Raw genomic sequence first — 27,857 nt, 5'->3', positions numbered from 1 at the left:
TCCATTGATCTTAACCGATTTTGGCCGTGACTTCTCAGCAGAAAAAGTATAGAAATCTAAGATTATCGAGGAATTTGAGAAATAATAAGCCTATAACACACCTCAGATATTGTTCTGCCGTTTGTGCATATTATATTTGCATGAAATATCTTGATTTTTAATCCTATTAATGTCAAAATCAGACGGGAAAAAATGAGTTCATTTTATTTATATAGAGAAGATTAATATATATATATATATATGAATATATATATATATTAATATATATATATATATATATGAATATATATATTAATATATATATATATATGATTATATATATATATATATGAATATATATATTAATATATATATATATATGATTATATATATATATATATATATTAATATATATATATATGAATATATATATATATATATTAATATATATATATATATATTAATATATATATATATGAATATATACATATTAATATATATATATATATATGAATATATACATATTAATATATATATATATGAATATATATATTAATATATATATATATATATGAATATATATATATTAATATATATATATATGAATATATATATATGAATATATATATATATGAATATATATATATTAATATATATATATATGAATATATATATATGAATATATATATATATATGAATATATATATATGAATATATATATATATATGAATATATATATATGAATATATATATATATATGAATATATATATATTAATATATATATATATATATATATGAATATATATATATTAATATATATATATATTAATATATATATATATGAATATATATATATGAATATATATATATATGAATATATATATATGAATATATATATATATGAATATATATATATATATGAATATATATATATGAATATATATATATGAATATATATATATATGAATATATATATATATGAATATATATATATATATATGAATATATATATATATGAATATATATATATATGAATATATATATATATGAATATATATATATGAATATATATATATATGAATATATATATATATGAATATATATATATGAATATATATATATGAATATATATATATGAATATATATATATGAATATATATATATGAATATATATATATATATATATATATATATATGAATATATAACTACTTCATTTACTCACAGAAATTTAATATACGAAAGTATAGATTTATGCGTAAACTTTAAGTATTTACTTCCAAAGTGCTCAATACGTAGGTAGAGCTAGTTAGTAATTTATAAAATATATATGGTGCATAAGCCAGACGAATCCTACAGTGGATGAAACGCAGAATATTCAGTGTAGCTTAATCGCCATATATATTTTATAAATTACTATATGAATATATATATATATGAATATATATATATATATATATATGTATGTATTAATATATATATTAATATATATATATATGTATTAATATATATATATATATATATATTGACAGAGTTTCCCCACTCTTCATCTGTGCCTAAATCTAAATGTAGATTCCATGAGCAAAGCTTCTTTCTTAGAACTGCACACCTGTGGAACTCTGTTCCATTTACCTGCTTTCCAGCTGACTACAATATGGCCATCTTCAAGTCCAATGTAAACAAGTTCTTGATTAGTTGTTGCCCTTAAGTAATCCAATTTACCAAATTTACACTTCTAAAGATTGTCCTTTTGACTAATTTACACTCTTTAACCCTTATCCTCGAGTGGCCTCTGGGTCTTGATAAGTGGTGATTCCTTTTTACAAAAAAAAAACAATAAAGAAAAGGTCATACACATGTTTCTGTTAGTTTTTTGCTTTTAATATAGGGAAAATTCTGAACAAGGACAAAACACTTAAATTTTGCACCAGAAAGTTCCTAACGGGGTCACACTTCAAGCATAATCAAAAGCTTAAAATTCATTACCAACTTTATTTAGAAAACAATGCGATAGTCTTTTAATCGATTAAAAGACTATCGAAGAATCCACCGCGAAGCCAATCAGTTCCCAGTTTGGATTTCCGCCAAAGAATCATACAGCGCCTCGCTTAGTCTCGTGTACAATCGGCCGATGTGGTCAAACATAGCCAGGTTGTTTGTAAGATAGGCAATTCCGAGATTGTTTTGTCGGTCGGCAATACCCATCTGACCACCGAAACCCGGATGTCCAAACATGGTGTTACCCTGAAAAAGAAATTTACATCATCTATATATATATATATATATACAAGCGAAATAGGATTGAAACCGCTATCTTCAGACAATTCTCACCTGGAACCGTAGGGATTCAACGTCTCTATCCACTGCGCCACGGGCCCTGAAGAGCGATCAAGGTTGGATTATGTGGTCTTATAAACCCATGTTTATTCATAATCTGATCCTACCCAAAGCTGGCCAGAGACTTACTTGGCTAAAAACGTGGTGAGATGACAACTATGGAAGGCAGTGGTTGCGTTATTTAGAAAGCCATTCTTAATATTGAGAGGGGAGAGAATTTTTTAACTTATCTGTATTTTCACCTAACAATTTATTAATTCTTAATATAGAGAGGGAGGATAGTATTTTGCCATTATGGAATAGGGACTGTGCCGAAATACAAATGTTATTATTTAGAAAGCCGTTCTTAATATTGGGAGAGTGATCCTTTTGTAAATCTTCTGTATTTACACCTAACAACTTATTAATTCTTAATATAAGGAGGGTGATAGTATTTTACTATTATGGAATAGGGACCGTTCTGAAATAAAAAAGTTATTTAGAAAGCCATTCTTAATATTGAGAGAGAAAAGAATTTTTTAACTCATCTGTATTTTCACCTAACAATTTATTAATTCTTAATATAGAGAGGGAGGATAGTATTTTGCTATTATGGAATAGGGACCGTTCTGAAATAAAAAAAAGTTATTTAGAAAGCCATTCTTAATATTGAGAGGGGAGGGAATTTTTAACTCATCTGTACTTTCACCTAACAATTTATTAATTCTTAATATAGAGAGGGAGGATAGTATTTTGCTATTATGAAATAGGGACCGTTCTGAAATAAAAAAAAGTTATTTAGAAAGCCATTCTTAATATTGAGAGGGGAGAGAATTTTTTAACTCATCTGTACTTTCACCTTAGAATACATTAATTCTTAATATAGAGAGGGAGGATAGTATTTTGCTATTATGGAATAGGGACCGTGCCGAAATACAAATGTTATTATTTAGAAAGCCGTTCTTAATATTGGGAGGGCGATCATTTTTAATTCTTCTGTACTTCCACGTAACAATTTAATAATTCTTAATATAAGGCAATTTAATAATTCGTAATATAAGGAGGGGGGGTAGAATTTTACTATTATGGAATAGAGACCGTTCTGAAATAAAAAACTTATTCAGAAAGCCATTCTTAATATTGGGAGGGGAGAGAGTTGTTTTTAACTCGTCTGTACTTTCACCTCTCTTAAATCTTCTATACTCACACCTAACAATTTAAGATAGTATTTTACTATTATGGAATTAATCAATTTCTGGAGGTTGTCCTATACATATGAAATGATGCTGACGAAAGTGATGAGGAGGAGAAGGACGAACGAAGGGGAAGTTTCCGATGAAGTCACAGGAAATCATTACGAAACTTACCTTCGAGGATTTAATCAACATGAGGCCGGGTCCGAAAGAATTATTAACGCCGATCACAAGATCCAAACCTTTCACGAGCGGCACCTCCATCGCATCCAATGTTGATTCCTTGAAGAGAGTTTTGTTCTCGTGGACACCTCCATTCGAAATGATTCCGTAGAGCTTAGCGATCCCACGTGCAGTGCCATAGCCGTTGAAACTTGACATAGGGGTCAGGCGTAATTTGTAGTCCATGCATGCATCGAAAGGTGCATCATTCTGAAAAGATAAACATAAAATTACAATTTCTGAATTTTTCACATATATATATATATATATATATATATATATATATATTAAGTAATGTGATTTACAATTTAAAAATTTAAAAAAAAAAAAATTTTTAAATTAAAAAATCAAATTTTAATTAAATTAAAAATCAGTTTCATAAGAAGGAACAACAACAAAGTCAATTATCTGTACGATCGTTTCGGAAATCCGTGCTTTTTATTTGTGGTATACATGAAGTCACGTAGAACAATTATACATAGTTTTTTTGGTAAGCACGGTCTCCTCATCAGCAAATTTAGGAGGATTTCTATTGAATTGAAAAGACACCAAAAATAAACCTAGCATTAAAAGTAAGGCAGATGAATCTGAAAAATTGAAGTAAAAGGTTTGGATTTAAAATTTATAAGAAAATTAGTATAGGTTAGAGATAGAAATGAGTAGAAAAAATATATATTTTTTTGAATTTACATAATAAATTTGATTTAAAAATATATAGAGATAGTTACCTTTTAGTTTTTCTTTTTTTGAAATCAGGAACTGTATTTAAAGTAGTCATTTAGATGTTTGCTATAGCTTTTTATTTTATTGAATGATGAATTTTAAAAGGGCGACGCTCGTGCAGTAAATTGTTTCCGTTAGCGTATTTTGATTTAAAGACGCTACAGTTAATATCTATAGAGAGAGAATATTTATTTTGCAAGTTTTTAAGGGGAGATAATTGTCATGTGTTATTGGCTTTATTTATTATTTGATATATATATATATATATATATATATATATATATATATATATATATATATATATATGCATCAACTTGCTCTCTCGAATTCACTATAGTACTAATGTCAATTTAAGGAGTCATCAGTTGTTTACCATGAAACACTGTGTCGGGGATTTAAAAACAAAACAGTATATTAAATCATGGCTCCCCAGCAGTGTTGATCAAACACCACCTCCCTTAATCAAAAAGAATTTTTATGAAAATTATGGACAGAAGATGGTAAGCAAAACATACTTTACTCACACATATATATATATATATATATTTAAGTAGATTGTAGTTTGCTTGAATATATATATATATATAAACATGTTTATATAACAATAAACAAATATCTATATATATATATATATATCTATATATATATATATATATATATATATATATATATATTTGTTTATTGTTATATAAACATGTTTACATCCCGCTGCTACAAACAGCCATTTGTTTCAATCAAACAACAGATATCAAATGTTGAATGAATAATGGATTTTTTTTTATTAAGTAGGAACTCTTTAAAGGTTGGAGTTAAAAAAACCCTTAAAACACAGAACTTTAATTTTGTAAAGAGGGAGGGGCAATCTAAAGAAAACTAATAAAAAAAATATAATGGAGAGAGAATGATGAGGAGGAGAAAAAGGAAATAGAGAAAGAAAATAAATAGAGAAAAAAAATATGGCGAAGAAAAAGAAAAAAAACAATATAAAGGGTTATTATAAAGAAAACAAGGGCTAGAAGAGAAAAGAAAGGATGATGAAATATAGTTAAAGAGAGAAAGAGTGAAAGTAAGAATTAATAGGAAGGGAAGATTAAAATGTTAAGAGAATAGAGAAAAAGAGATTTATTATCTGCGTGTCAACTAATTTATGGACAATTATACATTACAATGACGAGACGCGTTATTACAACAACACAAACAAAAAACACAATCTTAGCGTTAAAAGCGTACATGTCAAAAGTGACAGCAAATGTAAGCAACAAACATATTTATCATCTATATATATATATATAAGTCTACAATTAATTAAGCCCTTTATACTAAATGATATAAGTTTAAAGTTTTCACGTTTTTTTAAAAATAAATATATAAAAATAATGATAAAACAATATATTAAAATTATTAATAATAATAATAATAATAGAAATAATAAAAATAATAATAATAATAATAATAATAATAATAATAATAATAAACAGAATGAAATTAATATTTATTATCTTTTTTATATAACATATTTAGCCATAAAAGGGGATTGAAGAAAGTAAATAAGACTAATGATTAGAAAGAATAATCTACTAATATTAATGTAGATAAAAAGAATACAATACATATATATATATATATATATATATATAAAGGTGTAACTCTATACTTATATAATTAGAAAGAATAATCTACTAATATTTATGTAGATAAAAAGAATACAATACATATATATATATATATACTAGCGGGGGTACCCGGCGTTGCCCGAGTGTTTGTTTCCGGGACGGGGGGGGAGTTTTAAAAAATGTTATGGTAGGTAAGTAGGAAGGATCAAACCCGGAGTCATGAGTAAAAGTAGGAAAATAAAGTGTGAAAAAAAAAACAAAAAAAAAACATCTGCAACGTTAACAGTTCGGCCACCAACAAAAGTCCATTCCAGTTGTTTAGAAAAAAAAAAAAAAAAACCGACTACAGTAGGTCGGCGCGAACGTGAAAATATAATGTGAATTGTCCAGCACGCTAACCACTACGCCACAGAGCACTGAAGCTTAGTTTAGTGATTTTAAATAACTTCACATGAAAGAACTACGAAGCCAAACCGGTGTTCTCTTCTGAACTTTTCCTTGTGAACGATCCCCAAACGGTGTTAAGTGGTGGCAGGGGGAGGAGGAATTTATTAGAGAGAAAATATTTCACCACTTCCATTGATCTTAACCGATTTTGGCCGTGACTTCTCAGCAGAAAAAGTATAGAAATCTAAGATTATCGAGGAATTTGAGAAATAATAAGCCTATAACACACCTCAGATATTGTTCTGCCGTTTGTTCATATTATATTTGCATGAAATATCTTGATTTTTAATCCTATTAATGTCAAAATCAAACGGGAAAAAATGAGTTCATTTTATTTATATAGATATATATATATATATATGGAAAAATGCGCGCATTAAAAGTAATATTCTTAAGATTTTATTAAACCTGGAAAAGTAAAGGACAAGAAATTCAACCTGGAAAAGTAAAGAACAAGATATTCTAGTAAAGTAAAAAATAAGAATTTTTTAGACTTAAAATATTGCAGCTAAAAATAAAATTTGAATATTGATAAATATTTTATTTATTATTTGCATATGTTGTTGTTTATTGTTGAGTTAGAAAGGGTGTCAGTCGCTGGATTGAACTTATTTCCCCCCTATTATTTGCATATATTTATGTAGTGAAAATTGTTTGAGTAAAATTAATTCATTAGTTAGTTAGTTAGTAGATGGAATTAATAATTTTATAATTTACATAAAAATGAATTAAATGATCCTAATTATGATATAATAAAATTATTAATGTTTATGTACACCCTTTCTAACAGATTCTAGGTGTTTCCTAGTGTTGTTGGTTTCGAGGTTAAGTAGGGTTGGTATTGTTCAGTGTGTTGTATTAGAGATAAGGGTGTTATGTCTGTGTGTGGTTGTATACACGCGCGCGTGTGTGTGTGTTTCAATGTGTCGGTTGTGATTTATGTGTGGGTGTGTATATGTGTATGTGTATGGGTGTGCATGCGAGTGTGCCTTGCATTTCATGTTTTTGTGTGTTGATATTAAGCTCTGTTCAGTTCAGGAATGAATCTGGTGATGAAATTTTTTTCCTGTGTAAGTAAATAAAAATAATAATAATAATTGTCTGTTTGGAAGATTGGCATTATTTTGAAGCTGTTTCCACTGCATGTGTGCACGTGTTTTGAAACATAGAGGTGTCTGTTATCTGCAATTTTGATGTTGCTCATATGTAAGGCCACTCTATTGCTGAAATTTTTGGTGGCGCCTATGTAGGATTTGTTGCATGTTGTGCATCTTAGTGCATATACTACATTTCTGGAGGTGCAATTTAGATCCTTTTTTATTTTGAATGTTTGTGCTGGGATTTTGAATGTGTATGTGTTACCTTCTATTATTATGTCACATACTCCACATCGCGGTTTGTTGTATTTTGTAACTCCTTTTGTAGTATGTGGCACGAGTTTTGAGGAAGTTAGGATGTGTTTTAAGTTTTTGGGTTGGCGTTTGCTTTTTATTATTTTTGTTGTTTTAAGTATGTTGTTTAGTTTGTCGTTCTGATTGAGGAGGATAAGGTTTTTTGTTATCTGTGTGAATAGTTCTGGGTTATTTGTGTTGTGTATAGAGTTCTAAGCCCGCGGATATTAGTAAATGCAAGCCTCAAGGGAGGAGGCAGGTTGGTTTTCTTTGAGTTTTGTCCTGGTTGTTTTGTTACTTTTTTTTTCTTCTTCCTTGCCATGTTGTAACGTCTAGAAAGAAAAAATGATTAATGAAAAAAAAAAAAGGGAAGAGCAAGGTTAAGAAAAACTTACGATCAAATCAGCGACGGCCCGTTCGGCGATATGGTCGTATCCATTTCCACTGAAGATCCTATATTTTATGCTCTTCCAAAAGACTTTACTGACTAGATGATGCTTCTGGTCCCATAGAGACTGCATATAAATGCTGGGCCTGATCCTATACTGTTCCGAAGTCGGTGTTCCTTGGAAGAAATCGATTCCTACAAGAAGTAAAAGGAGTTCCGTTTAATGGTAATCGATACCACACGTACGGATGAAATGGATTTTTGCATTTTTTTTTTTTTTTTTATCGGAAGAGGGGGGTTGATTTTATAAATAATTATTTTTTTGTATGCTCTATTCACGACTAGCAAGGAGACCCGAGGTTGTTTGTGATTGTATTCCCCACTTCCAATACTTGTATCGGAATTGGTGAACTAAGATATTGTCAACTAAATTGCTTGTTCTATTATGTGTATATATATATATATATATATATATATATATATATATATATATATATATATATAGAGAGAGAGAGAGAGAGAGAGAGAGAGAGAGAATAAATGACAAATAGGTTATATTCCAAAATTTATGATGTTGACCATCTTATAATTTACTCTTTTAATTCAGTTGACTTATACAATTCTTGACATATATATATATATATATATATATATATATATATATATATATATATATGATATGAAAAGAAAGCCACCATCTTTCCAGCGTCATTGGCAACAGACTTGATGTATGTGTTTCATTTCAGTTAAGGAGTAAAGGTCAAGCCCAGAAGCTTGTCAAAACATGGGACTTCTCCTAGGTGAGAGCCATCCATTTCAATTGATGCCAGATGGGTATCAGAGTGTTGATGATGTAAGGATAGGAGTTTGGTTTTGGATGCATTAAAGGTAACTAGCCACATCTTCCCCCACTGAACCACGCACTTGAGATCAGAGGAGAGAGAATCAGAGAGAACTTTGTCATTTACAGCCTTTGATATGTTGCCGTAGATGGTCGTGTCATCAGCATAGATGTCAACGAATGATTTAAGTATCTGTTTAGGGATGTCATTGATGTAGATCAGGAAGAGAGTTGGTTTTCTGTACTATTTGAAAGCCGATTTTGCAAAAATTTTAGAAATATTGTTATATTACCAAATGGTTCTCAGAAACATTGCTACTGGAGCATGAGGACTAAAGGACAAAAAATAATAATTAAGCAAAAATTTTAGCCATATTGTTACATTACCAAACGGTTCAGTGATTTCTTCCCTCAAGATTTGGTCCACAGTTCGATTCTTCGGATCAGCTTCCATTAGAAGAACATCAACGTAAAGACCCCATGTCAGCATGTGGTATCCGAAGGCAGTCCCTATGAAATAAAGAAAAAAAAGAAGTCACCATTATCAAGGCCCGGAGGCCACTCAAGGATACAGATTAAAGAGTGTACAGTAGTACATTGGACAATATTATAGGAATCGTTAGTGGTAGAAATTCGGTAAATGGGATAAGTTAAGGGGAACCGTTCATCAAGAATTTGTTTAAGTTGAACTTGAAGATGACCATGTTGTAGTCAGTTGGAAAGTAGGAAAACGGAACAAATTTAATCACTATTAATATCAAACCCTCAAAATATTTGCAACTAATTTACTATTTAATCACTATTAATTTCAAACATACAAAATATTTGCTACTAATGTACTATTTAATCATTATTATTATCAAACATACAAAATATTTGCTACTAATTAACTATTTAATCATTATTAATATCAAACATAAAAAAATATTTGCTACTAATTTACTATTTAATCACTATTAATATCAAACATAAAAAATATTTGCTACTAATTTACTATTTAATCACTATTAATATCAAACATAAAAAATATTTGCTACTAATTTACTATTTAATCACTATTAATATCAAACATAAAAAATATTTGCTACTAATTTACTATTTAATCATTATTAATATCAAACATAAAAAATATTTGCTACTAATTTCCTATTTAATAACTATTAATATCAAACATAAAAAATATTTGCTACTAATTCACTATTTAATCACTATTAATATCAAACAAAAAATATTTGCTACTAATTTACTATTTAATCACTATTAATATCAAACATACAAAATATTTGCTACTAATTTACTATTTGATCATTATTAATATCAAACATAAAAAATATTTGCTACTAATTTCCTATTTAATCACTATTAATATCAAACATAAAAAATATTTGCTACTAATTTCCTATTAAATCATTATTAATCTCAAACCCCAAAAATATTTGCTACTAATTTCTTATTTAATCCTGTGTAATCTCAAACCCAAAACAGTAATCTCAAATCACTATTAATCTCAAACCTAATTAATATTTGCTACTAATTTACTATTTAATCACTATTAATATCAAACCCAAAAAATATTTGCTACTAATTTACTATTTAATCATTATTAATATCAAACATAAAAAATATTTGCTACTAATTTACTATTTAATCATTATAAATATCACACATAAAAAATATTTGCTACCAATTTACTATTTAATCATTATTAATATCAAACATAAAAAATATTTGCTACTAATTTCCTATTTAATCATTATAAATATCAAACATAAAAAATATTTGCTACTAATTTACTATTTAATCACTATTAAGATCGAACCCTAAAAATATTTGCTACTAATTTACTATTTAATCATGTATACTATCAAACCCAAAAAATATTTGCTACTAATTTCCTATTTAATCACTTATTAATATCAAACCCAAAAAATATTTGCTACTAATTTACTATTTAATCACTATTAATATCAAACCCAAAAAATATTTGCTACTAATTTACTATTTAATCACTATTAATATCAAACCCAATTAATATTTGCTACTAATTTACTATTAATTATTGATTAATATCGAACGAAAAATATATTTGCTACCAAGTTGCAATTAATTCACTATTAATATCAAACAAAAAAAATAGTTGCTACTAATTTCCTATTTAATCACTATTAATATCAAACATAAACATATTTGCTACTAATTTCCTATTTAATCATTATTAATATCAACCAAAAAAATATTTGCTACTAATTTCCTATTTAATCATTATTAATATCAAACATAAAAAATATTTGCTACTAATTTACTATTTAATCATTATAAATATCAAACATAAAAAATATTTGCTACCAATTTACTATTTAATCACTATTAATATCAAACATAAAAAATATTTGCTACTAATTTCCTATTTAATCATTATAAATATCAAAAATAAAAAATATTTGCTACTAATTTACTATTTAATCACTATTAATATCGAACCCTAAAAATATTTGCTACTAATTTACTATTTAATCATGTATACTATCAAACCCCAAAAATATTTGCTACTAATTTCCTATTTAATCACTTATTAATATAAAACCCAAAAAATATTTGCTACTAATTTACTATTTAATCACTATTAATATCAAACCCAAAAAATATTTGCTACTAATTTACTATTTAATCACTATTAATATCAAACCCAATTAATATTTGCTACTAATTTACTATTAATTATTGATTAATATCGAACGAAAAATATATTTGCTACCAAGTTGCAATTAATTCACTATTAATATCAAACAAAAAAAATAGTTGCTACTAATTTCCTATTTAATCACTATTAATATCAAACATAAAAATATTTGCTACTAATTTCCTATTTAATCATTATTAATATCAACCAAAAAAATATTTGCTACTAATTTCCTATTTAATCATTATTAATATCAAACATAAAAAATATTTGCTACTAATTTCCTATTTAATCATAATTAATATCAAACATAAAAAATATTTGCTACTAATTTACTATTTAATCATGTGTAATCTCAATCCCAAAAAATATTTGCTACTAATTTCCTATTTAATCATTATTAATATCAAACATAAAAAATATTTGCTACTAATTTACTATTTAATCATTATTAATATCAAACATAAAAAATATTTGCTACTAATTTACTATTTAATCCGTATTAATATCAAACATAAAAAATATTTGCTACTAATTTACTATTTAATCATTATTAATATCAAACATCAAAAATATTTGCTACTAATTTACTATTTAATCATTATTAATATCAAACAAAAAAATATTTGCTACTAATTTACTATTAAATCATTATTAATATCCAACATAAAAAATATTTGCTACTAATTTACTATTTAATCATTATTAATATCAAACATAAAAAATATTTGCTATTATTTTCCTATTTATTCACTATTAATATCAAACATAAAAAATACTTTCTACTAATTTACTATTTAATCATTATTAATATCCAACATAAAAAATATTTGCTACTAATTTACTATTGAATCACTATTAATATCAAACATAAAAATATTTGCTACTAATTTACTATTTAATCACTATAATTATCAAACATACAAAATATTTGCTACTAATTAACTATTTAATCATTATTAATATCAAACATAAAAAATATTTGCTACTAATTCACTATTTAATCACTATTAATATCAAACAAAAAATATTTGCTACTAATTTACTATTTAATCATTATTAATATCAAACATAAAAAATATTTGCTACTAATTTACTATTAAATCATTATTAATATCAAACATAAAAAATATTTGCTACTAATTAACTATTTAATCACTATTAATATCAAACATACAAAATATTTGCTACTAATTTACTATTTGATCATTATTAATATCAAACATAAAAAATATTTGCTACTAATTTACTATTTAATCACTATTAATATCAAACATAAAAAATATTTGCTACTAATTTCCTATTAAATCATTATTAATCTCAAACCCCAAAAATATTTGCTACTAATTTCTTATTTAATCCTGTGTAATCTCAAACCCAAAACAGTAATCTCAAATCACTATTAATCTCAAACCTAATTAATATTTGCTACTAATTTACTATTAAATAATGTGTAATCTCAAACCCAAAATATATTTGCTACTAATTTCCTATTTAATCATGTGTAATCTCAAACCCCAAAAATATGTGCTACACATTTCCTATATAACCTCAAACCCAACAAATATTTGCTACTAATTTCCTATTTAATCACTATTAATCTCAAACGCAAACAATATTTGCTACTAATTTACTATTAATTCCCTATTAATCTCAAACCCCAAAAATATTTGCAACTAATTTACTATAAAATCATGTGTAATCTCAAACATAAAAAATATTTCCTACTAATTTAATATTAAATCATGTGTAATCTCAAACCCAAAAAAATATTTGCCGCTAATTTACTATTAAATCACTATTAATCTCAGACCCCAAAAAATACTTGTACTAATTTACTATTTAATTATTATTAATCTTAAACCCAAAAAATATTTGCTACTAATTTACTATTAATTCCCTATTAATATAAAACCCCAAAAATATTTGCAACTAATTTACTATTAAATAATGTGTAATCTCAAACATAAAAAATATTTGCTACTAATTTACTATTAATTCCCTATTAATCTCAAACCCCCAAAATATTTGCAACTAATTTACTATAAAATAATGTGTAATCTCAAACCCTCAAAATATTTGCTACTTATTTCCTATTAATTTACTATGTAATCATTATTAATATCAAACATAAAAATATTTGCTACTAATTTACTATTTAATCACTATTAATATCAAACCCAAGAAATATTTGCTACTAATTTACTATTTAATCATTATTAATATCAAACATAAAAAATATTTGCTACTAATTTACTATTTAATCATTATAAATATCAAACATAAAATATATTTGCTACCAATTTACTATTTAATCATTATTAATATCAAACATAAAAAATATTTGCTACTAATTTCCTATTTAATCATTATAAATATCAAACATAAAAAATATTTGCTACTAATTTACTATTTAATCACTATTAATATCGAACCCTAAAAATATTTGCTACTAATTTACTATTTAATCATGTATACTATCAAACCCCAACAATATTTGCTACTAATTTCCTATTTAATCACTTATTAATATAAAACCCAAAAAATATTTGCTACTAATTTACTATTTAATCACTATTAATATCAAACCCAAAAAATATTTGCTACTAATTTACTATTTAATCACTATTAATATCAAACCCAATTAATATTTGCTACTAATTTACTATTAATTATTGATTAATATCGAACGAAAAATATATTTGCTACCAAGTTGCAATTAATTCACTATTAATATCAAACAAAAAAAATAGTTGCTACTAATTTCCTATTTAATCACTATTAATATCAAACATAAAAATATTTGCTACTAATTTCCTATTTAATCATTATTAATATCAAACATAAAAAATATTTGCTACTAATTTACTATTTAATCATTATTAATATCAAACATAAAAAATATTTGCTAATTTACTATTTAATCATTATTAATATCATACATAAAAAATATTTGCTACTAATTTCCTATTTAATCATTATTAATATCAAACATAAAAAATATTTGCTACTAATTTCCTATTTAATCATAATTAATATCAAACATAAAAAATATTTGCTACTAATTTACTATTTAATCATGTGTAATCTCAAACCCAAAAAATATTTGCTACTAATTTCCTATTTAATCATTATTAATATCAAACCCAAAAAATATTTGCTACTAATTTCCTATTTAATCATTATTAATATCAAACATAAAAAATATTTGCTACTAATTTACTATTTAATCATTATTAATATCAAACATAAAAAATATTTGCTACTAATTTACTATTTAATCCGTATTAATATCAAACATAAAAAATATTTGCTACTAATTTACTATTTAATCATTATTAATATCAAACATCAAAAATATTTGCTACTAATTTACTATTTAATCATTATTAATATGAAACAAAAAAATATTTGCTACTAATTTACTATTAAATCATTATTAATATCAAACATAAAAAATATTTTCTACTAATTTACTATTTAATCAATATTAATATAAAACATAAAAAATATTTGCTACTAATTTACTATTTAATCATTATTAACATCAAGCCCAAAAAATATTTGCTACTAATTTACTATTTAATCATTATTAATATCAAACATAAAAACTATTTGCTACTAATTTACTATTTAATCATTATTAATATCAAACACAAAAAATATTTGCTACTAATTTACTATTTAATCACTATTAATATCAAACATAAAAATATTTGCTACTAATTTACTATTTAATCATTATTAATATCAAGCCAAAAAAATATTTGCTACTAATTTACTATTTAATCATTATTAATATCAAACATAAAAAATATTTGCTACTAATATCCTATTTAATAACTATTAATATCAAACATAAAAAATATTTGCTACAAATTTACTATTTAATCATTATTAATATCAAACATAAAAAACATTTGCTACTAATATCCTATTTAATAACTATTAATATCAAACATAAAAAATATTTGCTACTAATTTACTATTTAATCATTATTAATATCAAACATAAAAAATATTTGCTACTAATTTCCTATTTAATCATTATTAATATCAAACATAAAATATTTGCTACTAATTTACTATTTAATCACTAGTAATACAAACCCCAAAAATATTTGCTACTAATTTACTATTTAATCATTATTAATATCAAATAGAAAAAATATTTGCTACTAATTTCCTATTTAATCACTATTAATATCAAACATAAAAAATATTTGCTACTAATTTACTATTTAATCACTAGTAATACAAACCCCAAAAATATTTTCTACTAATTTCCTATTTAATCATTATTAATATCGAACATAAAAAATATTTGCTACTAATTTCCTATTAAATCATTATTAATCTCAAACCCAAAAAATATTGCTACTAATTTCCTATTTAATCACTATTAATATCAAACATAAAAATTATATGCTACTTATTTACTATTTTTTCACTATTAATATCAAACACAAAAATATTTGCTACTAATTTACTATTAAATCACTATTAATATCAAACATAAAAAATATTTGCTACTAATTTCCTATTTAATCACTATTAATATCAAACCCAAAAAGGTTTTGCTACTAATTTACTATTTAATCATTATTAATATCAAACCCTAAAAATATTTGCTACTAATTTACTATTTAATCACTATTAATATCAAGCATAAAAAATATTTGCTACTAATTTACTAGTTAATCACTATTAATATCAAACCAAAAAATATTTGCTACTAATTTCCTATTTAATCACTATTAATAACAACCATACAAAATATTTGCTACTAATTTACTATTTAATCACTATTAATATCAAACATAAACAATATTTGCTACTAATTTACTATTTAATCATTATTAATATCAAAACATAAAAAATATTTGCTACTAATTTACTATTTAATCATTATTAATATCAAACCCAAAAAATATTTGCTACACATTTCCAATTTCATCACTATTAATATCAAACCAAAAAATATTTGCTACTAATTTACTATTTAATCATTATTAATATCAAACCCAAAAAATATTTGCTACAAATTTACTATTTAATCACTATTAATATCAAACAAAAAAAATATTTGCATCTAATTTACTAAATTTACTATTCAATCACTATTAATATCAAGCATAAAAAATATTTGCTACTAATTTACTATTTAATCACTATTAATATCAAACATAAAAAATATTTGCTACTAATTTACTATTTAATCACTATTAATATCAAACATAAAAAATATTTGCTACTAATTTACTATTTAATCACTATTAATATCAAACATAAAAAATATTTGCTACTAATTTACTATTTAATCATAATTAATATCAAACATAAAAAATATTTGCTACTAATTTACTATTTAATCATTATTAATATCAAACATAAAAAATATTTGCTACTAATTTCCTATTTAATAACTATTAATATCAAACATAAAAAATATTTGCTACTAATTCACTATTTAATCACTATTAATATCAAACAAAAAATATTTGCTACTAATTTACTATTTAATCACTATTAATATCAAACATACAAAATATTTGCTACTAATTTACTATTTGATCATTATTAATATCAAACATAAAAAATATTTGCTACTAATTTCCTATTTAATCACTATTAATATCAAACATAAAAAATATTTGCTACTAATTTCCTATTAAATCATTATTAATCTCAAACCCCAAAAATATTTGCTACTAATTTCTTATTTAATCCTGTGTAATCTCAAACCCAAAACAGTAATCTCAAATCACTATTAATCTCAAACCTAATTAATATTTGCTACTAATTTACTATTTAATCACTATTAATATCAAACCCAAAAAATATTTGCTACTAATTTACTATTTAATCATTATTAATATCAAACATAAAAAATATTTGCTACTAATTTACTATTTAATCATTATAAATATCACACATAAAAAATATTTGCTACCAATTTACTATTTAATCATTATTAATATCAAACATAAAAAATATTTGCTACTAATTTCCTATTTAATCATTATAAATATCAAACATAAAAAATATTTGCTACTAATTTACTATTTAATCACTATTAAGATCGAACCCTAAAAATATTTGCTACTAATTTACTATTTAATCATGTATACTATCAAACCCAAAAAATATTTGCTACTAATTTCCTATTTAATCACTTATTAATATCAAACCCAAAAAATATTTGCTACTAATTTACTATTTAATCACTATTAATATCAAACCCAATTAATATTTGCTACTAATTTACTATTAATTATTGATTAATATCGAACGAAAAATATATTTGCTACCAAGTTGCAATTAATTCACTATTAATATCAAACAAAAAAAATAGTTGCTACTAATTTCCTATTTAATCACTATTAATATCAAACATAAAATATATTTGCTACTAATTTACTATTTAATCATTATTAATATCAAACACAAATAATATTTGCTACTAATTTACTATTAAATCACTATTTATATCAAACACAAAAAATATTTGCTACTAATTTACTATTTAATCATTATTAATATCAAACCCAAAAAATATTTGCTACTAATTTACTATTTAATCACTATTAATCTCAAACCCAAAAAATATTTGCTACTAATTTACTATTTAATCTCTATTAATATCAAACCCAAAAAATATTTGCTACTAATTTCCTATTTAATCACTATTAATATCAAACCCAAAAAATATTTGCTACTAATTTACTATTTAATCATTATTAATATCAAACACAAAAAATATTTACTACTAATTTACTATTTAATCATTATTAATATCAAACACAAAAAATATTTGCTACTAATTTACTATTTAATCATTATTAATATCAACCAAAAAAATATTTGCTACTAATTTCCTATTTAATCATTATTAATATCAAACATAAAAAATATTTGCTACTAATTTCCTATTTAATCATTATTAATATCAAACCCAAAAAATATTTGCTACTAATTTCCTATTTAATCATTATTAATATCAAACCGAAAAAATATTTGCTATTAATTTCCTATTTAATCACTATTAATATCAAACCCAATAAATATTTGCTACTAATTTACTATTTAATCACTATTAATATCAAACACAAAAAATATTTGCTACTAATTTACTATTTAATCACTATTAATATCAAACATAAAATATATTTGCTACTAATTTACTATTTAGTCATTATTAATATCAAACATAAAAAATATTTGCTACTAATTTCCTATTTAATCATTATTAATATCAAACCCAATAAATATTTGCTACTAATTTACTATTTAATCACTATTAATATCAGTCATAAAAAATATTTGTTACTAATTTACTATTTAATCACTATTGATATCAAACATAAAAAATATTTGCTACTAATTTACTATTTCATCACTATTAATATCAAACCCAAAAAATAATTGCTACTAATTTACTATTTAATCACTATTAATATCAAACATAAGAAGTATTTGATACTAATTTCCTATTTAATCATTATTAATATCAAACATAAAAAATATTTGCTACTAATTTACTATTTAATCATTATTAATATCAAACATAAAAAATATTTGCTACTAATTTCCTATTTAATCATTATTAATATCAAACCCAAAAAATATTTGCTACTAATTTCCTATTTAATCATTATTAATATCAAACATAAAAAATATTTGCTAATTTACTATTTAATCATTATTAATATCAAACATAAAAAATATTTGCTACTAATTTCCTATTTAATCATTATTAATATCAAACATAAAAAATATTTGCTAATTATTTCCTATTTAATCATTATTAATATCAAACATAAACAATATTTGCTACTAATTTCCTATTTAATCATTATTAATATCAAACATAAACAATATTTGCTACTAATTTACTATTTAATCATTATTAATATCAAACATAAAAAATATTTGCTACTAATTTACTATTTAATCATTATTAATATCAAACATAAAAAACATTTGCTACTAATTTACTATTTAATCATGTGTAATCTCAAACCCAAAAAATATTTGCTACTAATTTCCTATTTAATCATTATTAATATCAAACATAAAAAAATTTGCTAGTAATTTCCTATGAAATCATGTGTAATCTCAAACCCAATTTATATTTGCTACTAATTTACTATTAATTATTGATTAATATCGAACGAAAAATATATTTGCTACCAAGTTGCAATTAATTCACTATTAATATCAAACCCAAAAAATATTTGCTACTAATTTCCTATTTAATCACTATTAAAATCAAACCCAAAAAATATTTGCTACTAATTTCCTATTTAATCACTATTAATATCAAACCCAAAAAATATTTGCTACTAATTTACTATTTAATCATTATTAATATCAAACATAAAAATATTTGCTACGAATTTACTATTTAATCATTATTAATATCAAACCCAAAAAATATTTGCTACTAATTTCCTATTTAATCATTATTAAAATCGAACATAAAAAATATTTGCTACTAATTTCCTATTTAATCACTATTAATCTCAAACCCAAAAAATATTTGCTACTAATTTACTATTTAATCTCTATTAATATCAAACATAAAAAATATTTGCTACTAAATTACTATTTAATCATTATTAATATCAAACCCAAAAAATATTTGCTACTAATTTCCTATTTAATCATTATTAATATCAAACATAAAAAATATTTGCTACTAATTTACTATTTAATCATTATTAATATCAAACATAAAAAATATTTGCTACTAATTTCCTATTTAATCACTATTAATATCAAACATAAAAAATATTTGCTACTAATTTCCTATTTAATCATTATTAATATCAAACCCAAAAAATATTTGCTACTAATTTCCTATTTAATAACTATTAATATCAAACCAAAAATATTTGCTACTAATTTCCTATTTAATCATTATTAATATCAAACATAAAAAATATTTGCAACCAATTTACTATTTAATCTCTATTAATATCAAACATAAAAAATATTTGCTACTAATTTACTATTAAATCACTATTAATATCAAACATAAAATATATTTGCTACTAATTTACTATTTACTCATTATTAATATCAAACACAAATAATATTTGCTACTAATTTACTATTAAATCACTATTTATATCAAACACAAAAAATATTTGCTACTAATTTACTATTTAATCATTATTAATATCAAACCCAAAAAATATTTGCTACTAATTTACTATTTAATCACTATTAATCTCAAACCCAAAAAATATTTGCTACTAATTTACTATTTAATCTCTATTAATATCAAACATAAAAAATATTTGCTACTAATTTCCTATTTAATCACTATTAATATCAAACCCAAAAAATATTTGCTACTAATTTACTATTTAATCATTATTAATATCAAACACAAAAAATATTTGCTACTAATTTACTATTTAATCATTATTAATATCAACCAAAAAAATATTTGCTACTAATTTCCTATTTAATCATTATTAATATCAAACATAAAAAATATTTGCTACTAATTTCCTATTTAATCATTATTAATATCAAACCCAAAAAATATTTGCTATTACTTTCCTATTTAATCACTATTAATATCAAACCCAATAAATATTTGCTACTAATTTACTATTTAATCACTATTAATATCAAACACAAAAAATATTTGCTACTAATTTACTATTTAATCACTATTAATATCAAACATAAAAATATTTGCTACTAATTTACTATTTAGTCATTATTAATATCAAACATAAAAAATATTTGCTACTAATTTCCTATTTAATCATTATTAATATCAAACATAAAAAATATTTGCTACTAATTTACTATTTAATCACTATTAATATCAGACATAAAAAATATTTGTTACTAATTTACTATTTAATCCCTATTGATATCAAACATAATAAATATTTGCTACTTATTTCCTATTTAATCATTATTAATATCAAACATAAAAAATATTTGCTACTAATTTACTATTTCATCACTATTAATATCAAACCCAAAAAATAATTGCTACTAATTTACTATTTAATCACTATTAATATCAAACATAAGAAGTATTTGATACTAATTTCCTATTTAATCATTATTAATATCAAACATAAAAAATATTTGCTACTAATTTACTATTTAATCATTATTAATATCAAACAAAAAAATATTTGCTACTAATTTACTATTTAATAAATATAAATATCAAACCCAAAAAATATTTGCTACTAATTTACTATTTAATCATTATTAATATCAAACCCAAAAAATATTTGCTACTAATTTCCTATTTAATCACTAATAATATCAAACCTAAAAAATATTTGCTACTAATTTACTATTAAATCACTATCAATATATACCCAAAAAATATTTGCTACTAATTTACTATTAAATCACTATTAATATCAAACCAAAATATATTTGCTACTAATTTCCTATTTAATCATTAATAATATCAAACCCAAAACATATTTGCGACTAATTTCCTATTTAATCACTATTAATATCAAACATAAAAACTATTTGCTACTAATTTACTATTTAATCACTATTAATATAAAACATAAAAAATATTTGCTACTAATTTACTATTTAATCATTATTAATATCAAACATAAGAAATATTTGCTACTAATTTACTATTAAATCATTATTAATATCATACATAAAAAATATTTGCTACTAATTTACTATTTAATCACTATTAATATCAAACATAAAAACTATTTGCTACTAATTTACTATTTAATCACTATTAATATAAAACATAAAAAATATTTGCTACTAATTTACTATTTAATCATTATTAATATCAAACATAAAAAATATTTGCTACTAATTTACTATTTAATCACTATTAATCTCAAACACAAAAAATATTTGCTACTAATTTACTATTAAATCATTATTAATATCATACATAAAAAATATTTGCTACTAATTTACTATTAAATCATTATTAATATCATACATAAAAAATATTTGCTACTAATTTACTATTAAATCATTATTAATATCAAACATAAAAAATATTTGCTACTAATTTACTATTTAATTATTATTAATATCAAACATAAAACATATTTGCTACTAATTTACTATTTAATCACTATTAATATCAAACATAAAAAGTATTTGCAACTAATTTACTATTTAATCACTATTCATATCAAACATAAAAAATATTTGCTACTAATTTACTATTTAATCACTATTAATATAAAACATAAAAAATATTTGCTACTAATTTACTATTTAATCATTATTAATATCAAACATAAAAACTATTTGCTACTAATTTACTATTTAATCATTATTAATATCAAACCAAATAATATTTGCTACTAATTTCCTATTTAATCATTATTAATATCAAACATAAAAACTATTTGCTACTAATTTACTATTTAATCATTATTAATATCAAACCAAATAATATTTGCTACTAATTTCCTATTTAATCATTATTAATATAAAACATAAAAAATATTTGCTACTAATTTACTATTTAATCATTATTAATATCAAACCCCAAAAATATTGCTACTTATTTACTATTTAATCACTATTAATATCAAACATAAACAATATTTGCTACTAATTTACTATTTAATCATTATTAATATCAAACATAATAACTATTTTCAACTAATTTACTATTTAATCATTATTAATATCAAACCAAAAAATATTTGCTACTAATTTCCTATTTAATCACTATTAATATAAAACATAAAAAATATTTGCTACTAATTTACTATTTAATCACTATTGATATCAAACATAAAAATATTTGCTACTAATTTACTATTTAATCATTATTAAAATCAAACCAAAAAATATTTGCTACTAATTTCCTATTTAATCATTATTAATATCAAACCCAAAAAATATTGCTACTAATTTACTATTTAATCATTATTAATATCAAACCCAAAAAATATTTGCTACTAATTTCCTATTTAATCATTATTAATATCAAACCCAAAAAATATTGCTACTAATTTACTATTTAATCACTATTAATATCAAACATAAAAAATATTTGCTACTAATTTCCTATTTAATCATTATTAATATCAAACCCAAAAAATATTGCTACTAATTTAGTATTTAATCACTATTAATATCAAACATAAAAAATATTTGCTACTAATTTCCTATTTAATCATTATTAATATCAAACCCAAAAAATATTGCTACTAATTTACTATTTAATCACTATTAATATCAAACATAAAAAATATTTGCTACTAATTTCCTATTTAATCACTATTAATATCACACCCAAAATATATTTTGCTAATAATTTTATATTTAATCACTATTAATATCAAACCCAAAATATATTTGCTACTAATTTACTATTTAATCACTATTAATATCACACCCACAATATATTTCCTAATAATTTTATATTTAATCATTATTAATATCAAACATTAAAATATTTGCTACTAATTTACTATTTAATCATTATTAATATCAAACATAAAAAATATTTGCTATGAATTTACTATTTAATCACTATTAATATCAAACATAAAAATATTTGCTACTAATTTACAATTTAATCATTATTAATATCAAACCCAAAAAATATTTGCTACTAATTTACTATTTAATAATTATTAATATCAAACAAACAATATTTGCTATTAATTTCCTATTTAATCATTATTAATATCAAACCCAAAAAATATTTTCTACTAATTTACTATTTAATCATTATTAATATCAAACATTAAAAATATTTGCTACTAATTTACTATTAAATCACTATTTATATCAAACCCAAAAAATATTTGCTACTAATTTCCTATTTAATCATTATTAATATCAAACATAAAAAATATTTGCTACGAATTTACTATTAAATCACTATTAATATCAAACCCAAAAAATATTTGCTACTAATTTCCTATTTAATCATTATTAATATCAATCATAAAAAATATTTGCTACGAATTTACTATTTAATCACTATTAATATCAAACATAAAATATATTTGCTACTAATTTACTATTTAATCATTATTAATATCAAACCCAAAAAATATTTGCTACTAATTTACGATTAAATCACTATTTATATCAAACCCAAAAAATATTTGCTACTAATTTACTATTAAATCACTATTTATATCAAACCCAAAAAATATTTGCTCCTAATTTACTATTAAATCACTATTAATATCAAACCCAAAAAATATTTGCTCCTAATTTACTATTAAATCACTATTTATATCAAACCCAAAAAATATTTGCTACTAATTTACTATTAAATCACTATTTATATCAAACCCAAAAAATATTTGCTACTAATTTACTATTAAATCACTATTTATATCAAACCCAAAAAATATTTGCTACTAATTTACTATTTAATGACTATTAATATCAAACACAAACAATATTTGCTACTAATTTACTATTTAATCATTATTAATATCAAACATAAAAAATATTTGCTACGAATTTACTATTTAATCACTATTAATATCAAACATAAAATATATTTGCTACTAATTTACTATTTAATCATTATTAATATCAAACCCAAAAAATATTTGCTACTAATTTACTATTTAATCACTATTAATATCAAACCCAAAAAATATTTGCTACTAATTTACTATTTAATCACTATTAATATCAAACCCAAAAAATATTTGCTACTAATTTACTATTTAATCATTATTAATATCAAACACAAAAGATATTTGCTACTAATTTACTATTTAATAATTATTAATATCAAACAAACAATATTTGCTACTAATTTACTATTTAATCACTATTAATATCAAACATAAAAAATATTTGCTACTAATTTCCTTTTTAATCACTAATTATATCAAACATAAAATATATTTGCTACTAATTTACTATTTAATCATTATTAATATCAAACATAAAAAATATTTGCTACTAATTTACTATTTAATAATTATTAATATCAAACATAAAAAATATTTGCTACTAATTTACTATTTAATAATTATTAATATCAAACAAACAATATTTGCTACTAATTTACTATTTAATCATTATTAATATCAAACATAAAAAATATTTGCTACTAATTTACTATTAAATCACTATTTATATCAAACACAAAAAATATTTGCTACTAATTTACTATTTAATCATTATTAATATCAAACACAAAAAATATTTGCTACTAATTTACTATTTAATCATTATTAATATCAAACATAAAATATATTTGCTACTAATTTAATATTTAATCATTAGTAATATCAAACACAAAAAATATTTGCTACTAATTTCTTCTTTAATCCTGTGTAATCTCAAACCCAAAACAGTAATCTCAAATCTAATAAATATTTGCTACAAATTTCCGATTTAATCATGTGTAATCTCAGATTTGATAGTGTCTTAATTAAGGGGGCAGTTCAACAGGAATTTGTTTATGTTGGACTTGAAGACATCCAAGTTGTAGTCAGGTTGGAAACAGGCAAACCACAGACACTTGACTTAGCTTTTACATAGATAGAGACTTGCATCAGCAGTGAGATATCTTTTGGAGCAGTAGAAGGATCCTACCATTTTTCCAGCGACCTTGGCAACTGACTTGATGCACGTGCAAGACCTATTAGTCTGGAAACATTTTGAAGGGAACCCTGTCTAAGAGGGAGGGGAAGACTAGTGGTAGATGCACCCGACACCAAATCATCATAACAGGATACTTTAAACTCCATACCTGGTTTCCAAAATGGTTTCTGGGCAGCAAGAATCGATGTGTAGCGTTTGTAATCAGTTTTTAAAAGTGAGAGCTGAATTGGTTCATCCAATCCGATAAGTCCAGCCTAAAATGCAAAAGACATAAAAATAACAATAGTGGAAATTTTATGGTATAAGAAGTATATATGATTGCTGAAATTTCGTCCCAAGAGTGTAGAACTGCTTATATATATATATATATATATATATATATATATATATATATATATATATATATATATATATATATATATATATTTAAAGTGATGGTTGTGTAGTTCCAACGAGAGAAAAAATGTATATTTAAAAGAGTGTAGCCATCAACAATTGTGGTTTTTTTTTAAAGTTTTTCATCATATTTTTATTTAAAAATATTTTTATAACGCGTTTCGAGCTTAGGGTGTGCTCTCTTCAGATATTTTCGTAAAAAGTTTTTCTTTAAAATGGGACCCTGTCTCCGCTGACACCAAACATGCCCCTCAGGTCACTCTGAGGGGCATGTTTGGTGTCAGCGGAGGCAGTTCTACAGGCTCCCATTTTAAAGAAAAACTTTTTACGAAAATATCTGAAGAGAGCACACCCTAAGCTCGAAACGCATTCTAAAAATATTTTAAAATAAAAATATGATGAAAAACTTTTTAAAAAAACCCACAATTGTTGATGGTTACACTCTTTTAAATATATATATATATATATATATATATATATATATATATATATATATATATATGAACAAATGATTAATAAAATATGTTAAAAGACATCTTGAAAAAGAGTTAAAAACATATTATTTTTATTAATCATTTGTTCATATTATAAGCTCTATTTCCTTTTCGGTTTTATTGAGCTTTTTACATCTGGCTGAGTTTATTTTACTTGTAAATATTAACTCTTTAATATTTATAATATATTTTAAGTTTACCATTTTGATTACCTTAGTAAACTTATTGTAACTTTTATTTTATATATATATATATATATATATATATATATATATATATATATATATTTATATATAAAATATATATATATATATATATATATTTATATATAAAATATATATATATATATATAGATAGATAGATAGATAGATAGATAGATATTAGTGATTGGACGATTGCAATATTTTTACTGCTTCCGATTCTTTATAGACCTCTAAATATCTATTTAAGTATATAAAAGTGAACGTGTATTCAATTGAAAAAATTCTAAGTCCAAACAAGAGGGGATGTAGGTATAGATAGGTTAGAATCCTATAGACCAAGCCTTCTCAACGTGTATTCAGTTGAAAAAATTCTAAGTCCAAACAAGAGGGGA

The 27,857-nt window shown here is 22.4% G+C and overlaps 1 protein-coding gene across 1 annotated transcript; it reads right to left on the bottom strand.

Moving 5' to 3' along the window:
• Window positions 1-1,955: 1,955 nt before the first annotated feature.
• On the bottom strand, window positions 1,956-27,040 carry LOC145270206 (beta-lactamase domain-containing protein 2-like). The gene is made up of 6 exons (XM_080125839.1): window positions 27,029-27,040; window positions 26,521-26,626; window positions 9,500-9,622; window positions 8,279-8,466; window positions 3,662-3,919; window positions 1,956-2,222 (listed from the first exon to the last, which is right to left on the bottom strand). Exons 1-6 carry the CDS (start codon window positions 27,038-27,040, stop codon window positions 2,040-2,042), a joined length of 870 nt encoding a protein of 289 aa, XP_079981965.1. The 3' UTR covers window positions 1,956-2,039.
• Between the last annotated feature and the right edge of the window lie 817 nt (window positions 27,041-27,857).

Source organism: Euprymna scolopes, chromosome 46 (assembly GCF_053919585.1).
Source record: "Euprymna scolopes isolate OS-2025 chromosome 46, ASM5391958v1, whole genome shotgun sequence".
NCBI classification, from domain to species: Eukaryota; Metazoa; Mollusca; class Cephalopoda; order Sepiida; family Sepiolidae; genus Euprymna; species Euprymna scolopes.
The sequence above is the reverse complement of the archived record's forward strand: the minus strand, read 5'-3'. Positions and strand labels throughout refer to the sequence as shown.